The 18,336-nt window shown below is 43.4% G+C and overlaps 1 protein-coding gene across 1 annotated transcript; it reads right to left on the reverse strand.

Moving 5' to 3' along the window:
- Nucleotides 1-1,259: 1,259 nt before the first annotated feature.
- LOC144605446 (aminopeptidase B-like) lies at nucleotides 1,260-17,945 on the reverse strand. Its single transcript, XM_078420712.1, has 11 exons — nucleotides 17,362-17,945; nucleotides 15,130-15,270; nucleotides 13,519-13,670; nucleotides 11,624-11,740; nucleotides 8,407-8,642; nucleotides 6,516-6,629; nucleotides 5,175-5,287; nucleotides 4,289-4,397; nucleotides 3,562-3,786; nucleotides 2,617-2,759; nucleotides 1,260-1,919 (listed from the first exon to the last, which is right to left on the reverse strand). The coding sequence occupies exons 1-11, from the start codon at nucleotides 17,725-17,727 to the stop codon at nucleotides 1,758-1,760; spliced, it is 1,878 nt and encodes a 625-aa protein (XP_078276838.1). The 5' UTR covers nucleotides 17,728-17,945; the 3' UTR covers nucleotides 1,260-1,757.
- Nucleotides 17,946-18,336: the final 391 nt, after the last annotated feature.

Here is an 18,336-nt window from a genome sequence, read left to right on the forward strand (position 1 = left end):
AATGACCCTAACCAAGGGCTGGGTGAGAGAAATTACTGTGTTATTTTTGTGATGTTTTGATGGCAATTGGAACATTAATTCCTGTTGACAATAGACAATAGGTGCAGGAGTAGGCCATTCGGCCCTTCGAGCCAGCACCGCCATTCAATGTGATCATGGCTGATCATTCTCAATCAGTACCCCGTTCCTGCTTTCTCCCCATACCCCCTGACTCCGCCATCCTTAAGAGCTCTATCTAGCTCTCTCTTGAATGTATTCAGAGAATTGGCCTCCACTGCCCTCTGAGGCAGAGAATTCCACAGATTCACAACTCTCCGACTAAAAAAGTTTTTCCTCATCTCTGTTCTAAATGGCCTACCCCTTATTCTTAAACTGTGGCCCCTGGTTCTGGACTCCCCCAACATTGGGAACATGTTTCCTGCCTCCAACATGTCCAACCCCTTAATAATCTTATACGTTTCGATAAGATCCCCTCTCATCCTTCTAAATTCCAGTGTATACAAACCTAGTCGCTCCAGTCTTTCAACATATGACAGTCCCGCCATTCCGGGAATTAACCTAGTAAAACTACGCTGCACGCCCTCAATAGCAAGAATATCCTTCCTCAAATTTGGAGACCAATACTGCACAGTACTCCAGGTGCAGTCTCACTAGGGCCCTGTACAACTGCAGAAGGACCTCTTTGCTCCTATACTCAACTCCTCTTGTTATGAATGCCAACATTCCATTGGCTTTCTTCACTGCCTGCTGTACCTGCATGCTTCCTTTCAGTGACTGATGCACTAAGACACCCTTTTCGTCCCCTTTTCCTAACTTGACACCATTCAAATAATAATCTGCCTTCCTATTCTTACCACCAAAGTGGATAACCTCACACTTATCCACATTAAACTGCATCTGCCATGCATCCGCCCACTCACACAACCTGTCCAAGTCACCCTGCAACCTCATAGCATCTTCCTCACAGTTCACACTGCCACCTAGCTTTGTATCGTCGGCAAATTTGCTAATGGTACTTTTAATCCCTTCATCCCTTGATTTGCCATCACATAGGATACAATACATTAATGGAAGAAAAATAATTCCACCATTAGCTTTAGTTAATTAGACTGACCTCAAGACGCGATGAATAGCTGAAGTGTCCAGTTTATAGTCATTTTCAGTGACAAAAGAGTAAAGCAAGTCTAATGCCTTTCTACATGATATGAATTAAATTGTCAATTAAGATTAGAGTGAACAAGTAGAGAAGATAAGTAAAATTCAATGGAAAACACCTTTATTCGTTGTACTGATTCCAGGTTTGTTTCTGTGAACAGTAAGTTAACCCTTGAGTGCATACAATCAAAACATGTTCTGTGATTATATACTGGCCTCACTACATATGTAACATTTCACTACATATGTAAACATCATATGTAAACATTTCCAAAGATTTAGAAGTGATAGAAATACACCAGGTAGTCGAGGCACAGAACAATAATTAGTCCCCAGATCAGAATATTTAAGCTTCTGTAAAAAAAAACCTGTTTGTAGTTCAAAGGTATTGCAAGATATACATACAATCAGATTTAACAGATCTGACCCTCATTTATTTTGGAATCTGCCCAAGAAAGAACACCAACACAAATTATATGACAGTTTCGAAAGTATTGATTGATTTACCTAATTTAAATCGGAAAGCCAAGTTTACAGAGATGTAAACTGAGCATAATATTCAAAAATCAGCTGGAAACAATTAGCTCTGTTAAATTTCCCTCTTAAGAATCTTTGTTTGCAACAAAGATTTTCTTCACAAAGTTTTGCACGTTTTGGTGGAGTTGGTTCCCTGTAGTTGCAAAAATCTCTTGTGCCAGTTTGCGTGTCCCCTCAGTTTCTGTCCACATGGCTTGATAAAGAGGAACTGTGTACTTCTGTTTACCCTATGACAGGAGAGTAAGAGGCATTACTGTAAGAGTTTAAACAGAGTCGGGTTTGAAATTCACTGCATTTACAAGCAAAACAGTTTAATTTAAAGAGACAGCATGAAAGCAGGCCCTTTGGTCTACCGAGTCCACATGGATCATCCGAACATACCAGTTCTGTTATCCCACTTTCTCATCCACTCCCAACACACCAGGGACAATTTACACAGGCCGATTAACTTACAAACCTGCACGTCTTAGGGATGACGGAGTAAGCCAGAACACCCGGAGGAAACCCATGCAATTACAGAGAGAACATGCAAATTCCACACAGACAGCACTCAAGGTTGGGATCAAACTCGGGCCTCTGGGGCTTGTTCTGTCAGCTGCGCCACTGTGCCCACCCCCTCACCTAAATGCACCTATCATTTGTCTTGCCCCCACCTCTCTTTTCCAGTTTTCTGCCCCCTTCTACCATTATCTCATGTTGGCATGATGATCAAGTGTAGTCTTCTAATACAGTAAAACTATCACATAAAAACAGTATTTTCCGTCCAATGTTCAGAGCAAGCGGCATTTTACAGTGGCATTTTAACAATTTTGCCCATGTTAAAGCATTCGACACAAGCTTATCTCAATGAAGTTACATTTTCTGACTGAACATTCATTTTGCAGAACAAATAGACCATAAGCTTACATATAATCGCTTATGTACCTGACTTTGCAGAAAGTCTCGGAGTTCATCAAATGCATCCTCATAGTTATTTCTCACAACAATTTGTACCCAGCGAAAACGCAGTTCTGCGTTCTTGGATTTGGAGATATTTGGGTACATCTCAGCGAGCTTCTCAGTATTTCCTAAAGAAAATGAGATTTCAAATTTTATTCCTTTTTGTCATTGCTTCGAGTTATAACATTTACAACAAAAACTTTATCCTGGACGTTTTAATAATGAAGAGCAATCGTATAGAATATCATCGAGGATGGCAGAAATATAGATTTCTGGAATTGAAAATATCAATGACATCTGAAATTAAGTGCCCATTTATAATAAATAGAACATTACTTGGACAGATGTAGTAAAAATCATTTGTATCTGTCTTAAAATGAATTTGCACTATTCAGTAGTAGATTGCAGGAGGTTATGGGGTATGGAAGCAGGCTCTTCGGTCTGACTTGTCAATACCGACCAAGATTAATCATCTATGCCAATCCCACCTGCCACATATGGCCCACATCCCTCTAAAACTTTCCTTTCCTTGTATCTGCCTAAATTTATTTTAAATGTTGTTATAGTACTTATCTTCCTCTCAGGGAGCTCATTTCATATACCCACCACCCTGTGTGAAAATGTTGCCCCTCAGGTTCCTAATAATTCTTTCCCCTCACCTTAAACCTAGCCGCTCTTTTTTTATTCTCTTACTCTGGATAATAGACTGCATTCCTATCCGGATTTTATAAGCCTCCATAAGATCACCCCTAAACCTCTTGCGCTCCAAGGAATAAAGTCCTGGCCCGCCCAGCCTCCCAATAGTTCAGGCCCATGAGACCTGGCAACATACTCGTAGGTCTCTGCACCTTTTCCAGCTTAACGACATCCCACAGCGGGTGATAAGAATTCAACATTTGCTTGTAAACTTTGTCACTAAGCATGGAATACCTGGAGGCAAGGGTGACTTTTCCAGCAGTTTATCAAGGAAGTGGATAATCTGGTAGGTTTTCCATGAGCACAGATCAACTGCTTTGATTGCATCCATGTTCAGCTCAGCAGCAAACCACAGAGATGCCAAGCTCTCTGCCGGTTTCATGAGAGTATCGCCAGAGGAAAGGTCTGGCAGATATGGCGGCCATCCAGGAGTATTCAACCAGCAGTCAAATTCAAATCCTTAAAGAAAATTTAGACAGTTCAGTTGTTAATTGCTAATGTCCTGCTTCTTACCAAACTGACGATACAAGGTTGGAAGAAACTGCAGATGTTGGTTATACTGATGATGGACACAAAATGATAAGAGTATCTCAGCAGGTCAGGCAGCATTTCGGAGAAAATGGATAGGTGACATTTCGGGTCGGAGATCCGCTGAGTTTCTCCAGCATTTTGTGTCTATCTTCGAGACAAGGTTGGAGAATGTATGTAAATTAAGAATCATGGTATAAAGTAAACAAATAACTTCAGAGACTTAATCATGAACAAAACTCAGAAGAAATTGTACCGTCACCCAGTGGATTGGGGTTAGATTCTAACTGCAGAAGCAAAACATTTGAACCAACTGGATTTGTTTTTGTTAAGTTAGTGGGTTATCAATCCCCCCCCCCCCCCCCCCCAGTGAAGGGCGAGGTGGAATTATATAATACAAATAATTAAACATTCTTCAATAAAATAGCATTACCTGGTCTTTTTTCAACATCTTGTTTCTTGAGTTCTGGGAAATAGTCTAGGTAAAAGTTTAAAGTATCTTCTGCCACGATACTTTTGAATTTGAACTTTTCCACATAAGCCTGGAGTAAACAATAAAGACAAGTTAAAGTTGTACAGTGGGCAGCGGATAAATTACTCTATGTAAACATGCTATGTAAACTATGTTTACATATTCTGTTGTGCAGCTGCAAGTAAGAATTTATTTGTCCTATCTGGGACATATGACAATAAAACACCTGATTTGACTCTTGACCTGTTTCCAGCAAAGAACTGCATTGATTTTAAACAGCTTCAGAGCCAAGAATGTCATGCTGTCATGTGTCCCGAAACGGGGCAATGACATTTTTTCTTGCAGCAGCACAACAGATTTGCAAACATTGTACTCTAAACACCACTACAAAAAAGTTCAGTATAAAAAACAAACAACGAGAGTGCAAAGGCAAAGACAATGCCCCCAAGTCTATGTTGCTCGGAGCTTAGTTGGAGGTTGTAGTGTTTAATAGACTGATAGTTGTTGGGAAGCTGCTCCTGAACCTGGATATTACAGTGTACAGGCTCCAATGGCAGGAGTGAAATGCCAGTGTGGCCAGGATATTCTGAAGAATGGTCCCGACAGAGGCAAAGATAAATTATTGAATACACTTGATGGGCCCAATTGGCCTAATTCTGCTATCACTTATGAACTGAAACGTCACCTATCCATTTTCACCAGAGATGTTGCTTGACCCGCTGTCGTTTTTAAAACTGATTTAGTTTCTTTAAAACTGACTAACAATGGATTGGATATGCAACACAGTATCTACCAGTTGTTCATAAAAATAAAATTTGCGCTTGCAATAAACTTCACAAATTCTTACCCGAAGGAAAGCATCAAATTTGTTCTGATCACCCACAAGGTGAGCCAAATATGATACAAAGCAGAAGCCTTTTTCATAGGGAGTTTCATTGTAGGTCTCATCCGGATCGATCCCTAAAATTGAACAAATGTGATGAATTAATTCTTGGTTGATTTCTTCAGAGTGGACTTAGGGAGTGGAGCAACCACAGGCATGAGCGAGCAAATGCTAAGTTTGATATAACAACAAATAATTACACCATACATAATTGTCAGAGGATGGTGAATCTGTGGAATTCTTTGCCACAGACAGCTGTGGAGGCCAAGTCAATGGATATTTTTAAGGCGGAGATTGACAGATTCTTGATTAGTAAAGGTGTCAGTGTTATGAGGTGAAGGCACGAGAGTGGGGTTGAGAGTGAAAGATAGTTCAGCCGTGAATAAATGGCAGAGTAGACAATAGGCTGAATGGCTGCTCTTAGAACTTATGAAAGCATGTGGAGGTGAGGGAAAGTTGAGGAGAAGCTGGAGAGAATGGTTACTGGGAAAATTGTTAGGGGATTGGATTTGCTCTGCGAGCCAGTGTAGACAATATGGACTGAAATGGTCCCCTTCTGCTTTGTTAGGAAACATGGCAAACATCTGTAGTTAACATCACCTTGCCTTCTTACCTTGCTGAGGTAACACTACAGATGTATAACCTTGCTGAGGAACTGAACAGCTCTGTCATCGAACAGAAAAAGGTGACTGGATGAAGAGGCTTGGTGGACGTGTCGGTGGTCAACAGGATCAACACTGATCTGACAATTGCCTGCCCTGCAATTCACTGTCCCACTTCCACTGTGCCCAGTGTGGCCTTCACTGCTCCAACAGGGTCTCACCTTCCATTAAGGCACGGCACAGTGGTGGTGTTGCTGCCTTAAAGCACCAGAGACCTGGGTTAGATCCTGACTGTACGTGCTGTACGCATGGGGTTTATACATTCTCCCCATGACTACGTGGGTTTTCCCTGGGTGCTCTGCTCTCCTTCCACACTCCAAAGATGTACAGGTTTGTAGGTTAATTGGCTTTGGTAAAAATTGTGAATTGTCTCTGGCATGTAGGATAGAGCTTGTGTATGGGGATTGCCGGTCGGCGCGGACTGGCTGGGCCGAAGGGCCAGTTTCCAGGCTGACTCTCTAAACTAAACACAATTTGAAACTCAATACCAAATTCAATAATTTCACATAACTTGCTTTTTCCATTTGCATTAGAAAAATGATTTTGAAGCAGCAATTTTAAACAGGATTCCAAACTGATTTCTATAGATTATATACATTCATGTATAGACTGATTTATATAGACCCAGATTGTGAGCACTCACCGTGTTCAATTTTGACCTTGAGCTTGTTGAGGGGATGGTTCTCCCCAGTGTTATCCATGTGTTTACGGAGGAGGGCTCTCCCTGTGGCAGCTTCAAGGCACGTGTACTCCGCACCTGAGGTACAAACTTTACGAGTAAATGGACAGAACAAGTACCCTGATGATACGAGGATTAGTGTCACCCAGCCACAAAACTACACATGGTTAGACTTATTTGTAATGGGTCAGTAATTTGGGAGTGCAGTGCACCTCGACGGAGTGGGCCGCGAGAGGCCCAGCAGCAGCCTGGAACTCTGCTGGATCGGGCGCATCTCCAAAAGGTCGAGCGTGTGGACCGGACATGGCCTACAGCTGTGGAGCACTTAACAACAACCACAACTTGAAAATGGTGCCAAATCTGACGACTCTGCATACTGTATCAGTCTACTACTGCTATACATTTGTACTGTATCTGAGATGCTTATCTATGATGTATCTAACTGCTTATGTATAGTGATACTTGTACTGAACTGTTTACAAAAATGAATTTCACTATTTTGGGACATGTGACAAAGTACCATTGAATTAAAGTACCATTGAACCATTGACTTTAAAGATGCAGTCTATTCAGCAATATGCCACGAGTAGATTTAACAGCAAAAGAATGAAGAAACAGACATTGACACTTTCAATTAGTTGCCTGTTGAGCTTCACTGGATTTATCCTTCCCTATCTGTTGAAGGCAATGCTGTAAGAGAATTTTTCTTTAATTTTTCTCTTTCTCCCCTTCTACAACAAAGTGTCAAAAAGAAAAACACAAATTGTTCGTATGTTTCTCCCCATCACCTGCTATGAGAAGTAACCCTAAAACAACAGACTTCAAATCTGTACTGTGGAGGAATCACTAATTATTCTGATGAAAGGCCTTTGACCTGAAAGGTTAACTAGTTTCCTTTACTACAGATGTGGCATGATCAGCTGAGTTCTTCCAGCACTTCCGTTTTTGTTCCAAATTGCAGCATCTGTCGTTTTAGTTTCTGTTTTAAATTACCAATTGTTAATCAGCGCCTGCCTATTCTTGCCAGGAACAAAACTTAACCTGTACAGATCTCCACAACAGATGTTGCAACTACACCCAATACCGTGCCAGTACATGTACAACCATAAAAAAAATTCTGGCAATGTGGCACTGCTGGTAGAGCTTCGGCCTCACAGCCTCTGAGACCTGGGTTCCAACCTGACTGTGGGCATTGTCACAGCTGACAAGGGCATCATGGTGGCACAGCTGGTAGAGCTGTGGCCTCGGCAGCAGAGACCCAGGTTTGATCCTGACCTTGGGTACTGATTATGTGGAATTTGCATGCTCTCCTTGTGATTGCATGGGTTTTCTCCAGGTACTCCGGTTTCCACCCACATCCTAAAGATGTGTGGCTTTGTGTATAAAATTGGCTTCTGTAAAATTTCCCCTTGGGTGTAGAGTGGATGATGCAAAAGTGGGATAATATAGAACTGGGTGAATGGGTGATCGATGGTTTACATGGTGTGCCGATGGGCTTGTTTCCATGCTGCGTCTCTACATTAAATCAAAAAAAGCACTGGGCACAGTTTTAAACTACACGGTACCAAAATGTCTCAATGGAGACTCGAGTCCCATGATTTTCCCCAATTAACCATTTGCTCCAACACAGTGTGGAAAGTAAAACAAACACTGCAGTCCCTGAATAAACTCCGGCAGTAAACTAAGGCAGGAGATTATCATTGCAATTTGGAGGCAAATTGGTAAACTCCCTGTTTACTTTTTGTGCTGAAATTGAAACAGAAACTGTTAAAAACAAGTTGGACTGTATATGCAAAGAGAGGAGCATTCAAAGATAACAAACGCGTTTTTTTTTGGACCACCGCAACACACGCACCGTAAACCTCCGTGGAAATTCTCCGCTGGGCGTACATTGTAAACCCCTCGTTTAGCCAGAAGTCTCCCCAGTTGGCGTTTGTGACCAGGTTGCCAAACCAGCTGTGAGAGATCTCATGGATGATGACGTTAGCCAATGACCGGTCCCCAGCCAACAGACAAGGCGTGACGAATGTAAGACAAGGATTCTCCATCCCTCCAAACGGGAATGACGGCGGCATGAAGAGCAGGTCATACCTGTAGATGTTATAAGACATACAGGATCAAGTTTTAAAATGCAAATAAAAAACTATTCCATTCCCAATTAACGATACAAAGTGCTGGAGTAGCTCGGCGGGTCAGGCAGCATCTCTGGAGAACATTAAGCTTAGTTTAGAGATACAGCACGAAACAGACTCTTCGGCCCACCGAGACTGCATGGACCACTGATCCCCGTACACTAGCAATATCCTACACACTAGGGACAATTTATAATTTATACCAAAGCCAATGAATCTACAAATCTGTACGACCCGAGTGTGGGAGGAAACCGGAGAAAACCCACGCGGTCACGGGGAGAACGTACAAACTCCATACAGACAGCACCCGTAGTCGGGATTGAGCCCGGGTCTCTGGCACTGTTAAGCAGCAACTCTACCGCTGCACCACCATGCAGAGTGGAGATTGATAGATTCTTGATTATTAAAGGTGTCAAAGGTTGAGGAGAAGGTCAGAGAATGGTGTTGAGAGGGAAAGATAGATCAGACATGTTTGAACACTGGAGTAGAGTCAATGGCCTATTTCTGCTCCTATGACCTATGAAGTTACATACATGGGACAGGTGACGTTTCAGGTCGGGACCGTTCTTGACACTGATTGTGGTGGGGAGGGAGAAAGCTGGAAGATAAGAGGGGGAGAACATAGCTTTTCACTTGGCACACGTGACAATAACACACCTAAACTTAAAGCAAAACCTGAATTTTAAATCTTCAATAGAATTGGTCTGCATTAGATGACATATGAAGAAGGATTCTCCAGAGATGCTGCCAGACCCGTTGAGTTACTCCAGCACTTTGTGTCCTTTTGTTCTTGCCCGACAATGACTTAGACGAAGGGATTAAAAGTACCATTAGCAAATTTGCAGATGATACTAAGCTGGGGGGTAGTGTGAATTGTGAGGAAGATGCAATAAGGCTGCAGGGTGACTTGGACAGGTTGTGTGAGTGGGCGGATACATGGCAGATGCAGTTTAATGTAGATAAGTGTGAGGTTATTCACTTTGGAAGTAAGAATAGAAAGGCAGATTATTATCTGAATGGTGTCAAGTTAGGAGGAGGGGGAGTTCAACGAGATCTGGGTGTCCTAGTGCATCAGTCAATGAAAGGAAGCATGCAGGTACAGCAGGCAGTGAAGAAAGCCAATGGAATGTTGGCCTTCGTAACAAGAGGAGTTGAGTATAGGAGCAAAGAGGTCCTTCTACAGTTGTACCGGGCCCTGGTGAGACCGCACCTGGAGTACTGTGTGCAGTTTTGGTCTCCAAATTTGAGGAAGGATATTCTTGCTATGGAGGGCGTGCAGCGTAGGTTCACTAGGTTAATTCCCGGAATGGCGGGACTGTCGTATGTTGAAAGGCTGGAGCGATTGGGCTTGTATACACTGGAATTTAGAAGGATGAGGGGGGATCTTATTGAAACATATAAGATAATTAGGGGATTGGACACATTAGAGGCAGGAAACATATTCCCAATGTTGGGGGAGTCCAGAACAAGGGGCTACAGTTTAAGAATAAGGAGTAGGCCATTTAGAACGGAGATGAGGAAGAACTTTTTCAGTCAGAGAGTGGTGAAGGTGTGGAATTCTCTGCCTCAGAAGGCAGTGGAGGCCAGTTCGTTGGATGCTTTCAAGAGAGAGCTGGATAGAGCTCTTAAGGATAGCGGAGTGAGGGGGTATGGGGAGAAGGCAGGAACGGGGTACTGATTGAGAGTGATCAGCCATGATCGCATTGAATGGCGGTGCTGGCTCGAAGGGCTGAATGGCCTACTCCTGCACCTATTGTCTATTGACAGCATCTGCAGGTCATGACTCGCCATTTGTTCTAGTAGAGTGTACAAAGTAAAAAAAATACTGCAGTTTCTGAATAAACTCCAGCAGTGAACTGAGGAGAAGTGATTACCATTGCAATTGAGAGACACTCCCTGTTTATTTTTTGTGCTTAAAGTAAAACAGAAACTGCTGAAAACTGCTTGGACAGTATGTTCTGAGGGAAGGAGTATTTACATTACAGATCAATGACCTTTTATTGTAATTGTTTCGTTGTTCTTGGAAAAAACCCGAACATTTCCAGCAGTTTCGTTTTTTATTTCAGACATATGGCATCTGCTGTATTTTATTTTCATTTTCTTTGTTGTAATGTGTTGTCACCTTTATTGTCACCCTTCCCTATCAACTTTTTGTTTTTAAAAGAACAAAGTTTAAGAACAAAGCTTACCGGTTAAGCTTGTAAGGCAAGAACAATTCCTGCAAATACACTCAAAGAACTTTCTGAACAGAAAAACAAAACTACACAATATAAAAATCACAAACGAGGAAAATAAAGCCAAGGTATCACAAAATGCTGGAGTAACTCAGCGGGTCAGGCAGCATCTCTGGAGAGAAGGAATGGGTGACGTTCAGGTCGAGACCCTTCTTCAGACTGATGTCAGGGGGGGCTGGACAAAGAAAAGATATAGGTGGAGACAGGAAGACAGTGGGAGAACTGGGAAGGGGAGGGGAAGAGAGGGACAGAGGAGCTATCTAAACTTAGAGAAGTCAATGTTCATATTGCTGGGCTGTATGCTGCCCAGGCGAAATATGAGGTGCTGTTCCTCCAATTTGCAGTGGGCCTCACTATGACACTGGAGGAGGCCCATGACAGAAAGATCAGACTGGGAGTGGGAGTTGAAGTGCTCAGCCACTGGGAGAGTTACAACAGAAGAATATTAAACGTTCTGAGTGGCTCTTTTAAATGGACAGTATCCTGTTATTAAAAAGTTTGATGTTCTCCTAAATGTTCTTCTACCATTCATAAATTGAGGCCAAGCACATTGCAAAGATAGTGCTTATTTGTAAACTATAAGCTGCCAGTATGCATATTAAAAATAATGCTGCATTTATCAATATTTTTTGCTATTATTATACCCTCTGACTTTAGTTGTGACGAACCGAAGATTTTTAATAATATATCAAAAGGGCAGATTTACCTTCCCCATACATATGGCCCGAACAACTTCTCACCAACCGTCAAGAACTCTTCAATTACACCATTAAATTCTTCCTTGGCAGCATCTAAGAGGCAAGGTTCAGTCCAGACTCGGCTCCTGTACCAGAAATAGAAATCTCTTAATACTCAAGTCACAATGCAATGAAAAAAAATCCTACTCAGTGGCAAACATCCTTTAAAAACCTATTTAGACAATTTACGTGGGCATAAAGATGACGCAATCAGATACCACCCTTTATGTCTCTTTATCTGCACAATGAGACAGCAAGTTGACACTGAATTTGCAATAGCATGTCCAACTTGGTTGCGATTCATCCATCAGATGTACAGGTCGAAAACTGGCAGTCACAGTCAAATTGATTAAAATATTAACTAGATAGAGGACCATTAATGCCATAAAGTGCTCTGGAATTGTTGAGTTAAGATAGCCTCCTGTCCTTTGTACCTTAGTGGAGAAGAATACAAATGCTTTGAGCCTGGTTGATTAATGTTACACAATATCCAAGAGGTCAATGTTTCATGAATATAGGGTAATTCCTTTGAGCAAATGTAGAATATTCAAATCAAGATTTTGGTTTAGTTTATTGTTACTGTCACATGCATCAAGATACAGCAAAAGTATTTTATTGTTGCGTGTTTGCCAGTCAGAGTCATTCAGTGTGGAAACAAGCCCCTCAGCCCAACTTGCCCACACCAACCTACATGTCCCATCTGCACTAGTCCCACATGCCTGTGTTTAAACCTGTCCTATCCATGTACTTATCCAAATGTCTTAAATGTTGCGATTGTACCCACCTCAACTACCTCTCCTGGCAGCTCATTCCATACACCCACCACTGTGTGAAACAGTTACCCCTCAGATTCCTATTAAATCTCCTCCCCCCCCCCCCCCCACCTTAAATCTATGTCCTCCGATTCTCAATTCCCTTACTCTGGGCAAGAGACAATGTGTCTACCCAATCTATTCCTCTCATGATTTTAAACCCAGCGAAAGAATACACATGATTACACTTAAGCCGTCCACTGTGTACAATCTTTATTACTTCTGGTGAGCTGCCAGATGAGAGGAAGATAGCGAATGTAGTACTGTCATTCAGGAAAGGAAACAAGCATAAGCCTGGGGATTGCAGGCTTGACATCAGCGGAAGAGGTAATTCCTCGTCCTTTGAGCAAATGTAGAATTTGCATTAGGGTTATGGATCATAGAAACATAGACAAAAGGTGCAGGAGTAGGCCATTCGGTCCTTCGAGCCCGCACCGCCATTCAATGTGATCATGGCCGATCATCCACAATCAGTGTCCCGTTCCTGCCTTCTCCCTATCCCCCTTGATTCCGCTAGCCCTAAGAACTCTATCTAACTCTCTTTTAAAAACATCCAGGGAATCGGCCTCCACTGCCTTCCGAGGCAGAGAATTCCACAAATTCACAACTCTGTGTGAAAAAGTTTTGCCTCACCTCAGTTCTAAATGGCCTTCCCCTTATTCTTAAACTGTGGCCCCTGGTTCTGGATTCCCCCAACGTCAGGAACATGTTGCATGGTTTAGGAAGGATATGGATCACATGCAGGCAGATGAGATCAGTTCGGCTAGGCAACCTGTTTGGCACAGATATTGTGGGCCGAAGGGCCCAGTCCTGTGCTGTACTGCTCTATGAACAACCTTCACTCACTTCACAATAATCCTGACATTATCATCAAACCCGGCGACAAGGGAGGTGCCGTTGTAGTATGGCGGGCTAACCTCTACCGTACCGAGGCCAGGCGCCAGCTCTCAGACACCTCCTCTTAGCTAATTTAAAAATCTTTGTTTCTACAAAAAATGGCTGGAGAGTGTTTATATTCTAGCCCACAAGGTAGCGTCATGGAGGGGACTAACCTTGGACCAACCTCTGCAGACACAATGTCACCAACGGCCAAAGCGATGAGATATGCAGGAATTGGTTGTCGCATTTTGAAGTGGAATACATTTTCCTTCTTGTCGTGCTCCCACTCAGTTGCGCTCATAACAGCCGTAAAACCTTCAGGAACCTGAAACACAATTCCACAATTCACCTGAGAAACTGTCTAAAAACAGGTAGAATCTTCTGGCGACAGGAGGAACTGCAGATGCTGGAATCTTGAGAAAAACACACAAAGTGCTGGAAGAACTCAGCGGGTCCGGCAACATCTGTAGAGGCAATGGAAAGGCAAGGTTTTGGGTCACGATCCCCCATCAGTTTCAAGGTGTCTCCGTCCAAAATGTCAAAGGTTACGAGGCGAAAGCAGGGAAATGAGGTTGAGACGGAAAAATAAATCAGCCTTGATCAAATGGCAGAGCAGTCTCGATGGGCCTAATGGCCTGCTCCTATGTCTCATGTCACCTGTCCATTCCATCCACAGATACTGCCTAACCCCCCCCCCTAAATTGACATAAATATTTGGTATTATTCACAGAAGAAAACTGAAAATATCAGGGGAAAATAAACAGGTCAGGCAGTCAAGAAAAATCGAGTTACACTTTCAGATTTATTCACACTCCTCCCTAAGGAACTGAGCTTTAGGCAATTGTAGTTTTGTTGTAAAATTCCATCACCTGCAGTATTTTGGTTTTAGTTTCTAATCTATCACACCTCGGGTCACGATCCCCCATCAGTTTCAAGTTGTCTCCGTCGAAAATGTCAAATGTTACGAGGCGAAAGCAGGGAAATTAGGTTAAGAGGGGAAAATAAATCAGCCTTGATCAAATGGCAGAGCCTCGATGGCCTGGTTCTGCTCCTATGTCTTATGTCTTATGTCACCTGTCCATTCCATCCACAGATATTGCCTGACCTCCCCCCCCCCCGCCCCCCTAAATTGACAGCTAAATATTTGGTATTATTCACAAAAGGAAACTGAAAATATCAGGGGGAAATAAATAGGTCAGGCAGTATCAGGCAGTCAAGAGAAATCGAGTTACTCTTTCAGATTTAGTCACACTCCTCCCTAAGGAACTGAGCTTTTGACGATTGCACCTCTCAACGTATCATTATTTTTTTAGATAAAGGGTCCTTAAAGTATACCTTGGCCCAGTAGATTTATAGCATTGATATTAAGAACAAAAAAAAGCAAAGACATTATAAATAAGAGACACAAGGAACTGCAGATGCTGGAATCTTAAGCAAAAACCAAGTGCTGGAGGAACTCAGCGAGTCAGGCAGCATCTGGGGAGGGAATGGACAGATGACTTTCGGATCAGAACCCTTTTTCAGGCTAATGAAGGGATGTTGTACATAAGTTATTGAAAACATATATAATATGTTTATATTTTATACATATATAATATGCTTATAATAATTTAAATAGGCTTGCATATTTAAGTTAAAAGGAATTAACCACATGTATTTGCATGGTAAGATTGTTCAATATATTCCTTTTGATAAATATGCATAGTGTCAGGAAAAAACTGTCCGGCCACACTTCAGTTGCTCATTAGAAATCTAACATAATTGAGTTAGCTTAAAAAACCTACCTTAATAGAGGCAGAATAAGTACTTTTAACAGCTGGAGTATCAAAACAAGGAAAGAAAGATCTGTTTAAGACAGCTTGACCTTGGGTGAAGAGATATGGCTTTACTTTGCCTGCTGTCTGCTCTGGGTTCAGCCAAACAACCTGGTAAAAAAAGAACACAGTTGTTATCATGCAGCAAGTAAGAATTTCATTGTTCCGCTTCAGGACACATGACAGTAAAACACTCCGATTCTTGATTTTTACTCGCTAAAGCTGTGTATTTGTTCTTGGTGCATGGAAGAAGGCAACAAAAGTCCTACTTGGTACAAAATAGCCAGAAGTACAGTGGAGAAGTTGGCTGAACTGGACAGTGTGAAACTCTGGTAAAATAAATTAGAGAGGAAGTTTAGTTGGAAACAAGGGCCCAGATGCAACTTCCAAAATCAATATCCAGACTCTGAGCATCATACTTGCCTCCATCAGGCATTGCCATAATGTGTGACAGTCACACGGGATCAGACCTGTTCTAGAACCAGGATAGGGCGGTCACGGTGGCGCAGCGGTAAAGTTGCTGCCTTACAACAAACGCAGTGCCGAACACCCAACTACGGGTGCTGTCTGTATGGAGTTTGAACGTTCTCCCCTGACCTGTGAGATCTTCTGTTTCCTCCCACACTCCAAAGATGTGCAGGTTAATTGGCTTGGTAAATGTAAAAATTGTCCCTGGTGGGTGTAGGAGAGTGTTAATGTGCGGGGATTGCTGGTTGGCGTGGATGGGCCTGTTTCTGCACTGTATCTGATCTGAACAAAACTAAATACTCACTCCCCAAACAGCAGGTTTAAGGCATGAAATTATTAAATTTTCCAGGCAACAGTTTTTAAGATGGTACCAGTTCAATAATTTGAATGCAACAATGGGAATCAATTAACGTGATTAAAAAGAACCAATTCTTGGATTCTGCGGTCATTTTCTCCGACCACGCACATTTTAAAATAACATGTCAGCATCACATGCAAAGCGTCTGATAACGGAAGTAAATCTGACGTCTATCCCAAAACCACAGTGACTATGTTACACTGTACCACAGTACCTACAGAAATCTTGCATTTATATTGTGCCTTTTATGACCCCAAAATGCTGAACCATGGAGTTAATGACACCCCTCACCATCGTAACATCAGAACTTCGTGTATGGCAAACACACTCAAAAAGCAATGAGCAGATTACTGGATCAATTTTTTTCATAAAGGAATGTAGACTTAGGGATAAATACAAGCCTGGATACTGATTATTACTCTCACTCTTCAAAATGTGTCTAAAGAACTTTCTTATCCACACAAGAACAGATGAGAAGAATGGATCGGGTAGATGCACAGAGTCTCTTGCCCAGCGTAGGAGAATCAAGGACACAGGTTTAAGGTGAGAGGGGGAAAGATTTAATAGAAATCTGTGGGGTAATATTTAACCCAAAGGGTGGTAGGTGTATGGAATGAGCTGCCAGATTTCTGCTATTTAGACATGTACGTGGATAGGATAGGTGAGTTACTCCAGCATTTTGTGCTACCCTACAATACTGAGAAATTTATTTTGCACTCTGTATCTTCCCTTCGCTCTACTTATTGTACTTGAGTTTAACTTGATTGTATTAACGTACAGTATTATCTGATCTGTTTGGATTGCATACAAAACAAAGGATTTCGCTGTTCTTCAGGACACATTTATTTAGCTGATACAGCACAGAAACTGTGCCCATCCAGACCAAGATGCCTCATCTACACCTGTCCCATCTGCCCACGTTTGTACCATATCCCTCTGAACCTTTCCTATCCAAACATATATGTCAACATGTCTTTTAAATGTCTTTATACCTGCCTCGGTTACCTCCTCTGGCAGTTTGTGAAAAGGTTGCCCCTCAGGCTGTTGTTAAATGTTAACACACCATATGATTAGTTGGAGTATTGTTTAAATTTGGTCTGTTTGCTGTGGGAATGTTGTTATTAAGTTGGAGAGAGTGCAGAGATTTATGTTGCTAGGATTGAGCCTGTGCTGTGGAGAGAGATTGGGGAGGCTAGGACTTTATTCCTTGGAGTACAGAAGGCTGGGGGAGGGGGTGACGCTTCGGTTCGAGACCCTTCTTCAAACCCCTTCGGGGTAAACCAGCATCTGTAGGTCTTTCATACACATTTCAGCTGTTTGGGAGTGGCGTCGCCAGCACAGAGAGTGTGGGCCGAAGGGCCATCGGCTGTACTCACCCCTGGGCCGTCGCCGGTCGTGTAGTCGATGGTCACCTCCAGCGGCTCCGCTGGGTCGCAGGGTCCGGGCAGGGTGAGTTCCAGCACCGAGCCGTAGGTGGTGAAGGGGCGGGTGCGGTGCTCCAGGGTCTGGGCCGGGGTCCCGATGCCGTAGCGGGCCCGGACCGCCTCCACGCTCAGGCTGGGGTGGGTGTCGAGCCGCAGCAGCCGCTGCTCGGGCCGCAGGAAGCCGAGCTGCAGCACAGCGCGACCCGCCAGCCGGCGGCGGTCAAACTCCACCCGCAGCTCCAGGTGCAGGTGGCGCACGCTGAAATCATCGCAACTCGAGGCCGTGGCGGCATCGCCCCGAGAACCTTCCACCGCCATCGCTGCTGCCGGCGGCACTGAGGCGGCAGCGGGAGCGCGGGCCGAGTGGCCACCCGCTGGCCCCGCCCACCGACAGCACCCTCACGTGACCCCCACCCGTGTGATCAATGGCCAACGTGCACTCAGTGGACCGAAGGGCCTGTTTCCAAGCTGTGTCTCTGAACTAAACAGAATAGTGTAGCGACCATAGAGAATGGTCCAGGTCGTCGAACCCTCGGATTGGCCAGCTAGGTCACGTGTGAACGCGACCATGGGGATTGGTCCAGGGAGCGACATCGCTGATTGGCCAGCGATGTCATGTGCGCGTTTGGTGCCCGAAATAGCCAACAAGAAGACAGTAAGTTTTTGATGGTTGTCCTTTACCTTGTTGTTTAACTCTATTCGAATATTGCGGCTGCAATAAACTTCCTTTACAACCAACAAGTTTTTCGGACTCGCCATATTGGTGACCCCGACGTGATCTGGACGATCACCGACTAAGCAGGAACCCGACGCCTCGTTGACGATGACCGCGCCGGGCACACCGGAGTTAAGCGCGGAAAGCGTTCACCTTCCGTTGTTTTGGACGCACGCACCGCAAGCTTGGTTTATCCACACCGAAGCTCAATT

Source organism: Rhinoraja longicauda, chromosome 24, assembly GCF_053455715.1.
Source record: "Rhinoraja longicauda isolate Sanriku21f chromosome 24, sRhiLon1.1, whole genome shotgun sequence".
NCBI classification, from domain to species: domain Eukaryota; kingdom Metazoa; phylum Chordata; class Chondrichthyes; order Rajiformes; family Arhynchobatidae; genus Rhinoraja; species Rhinoraja longicauda.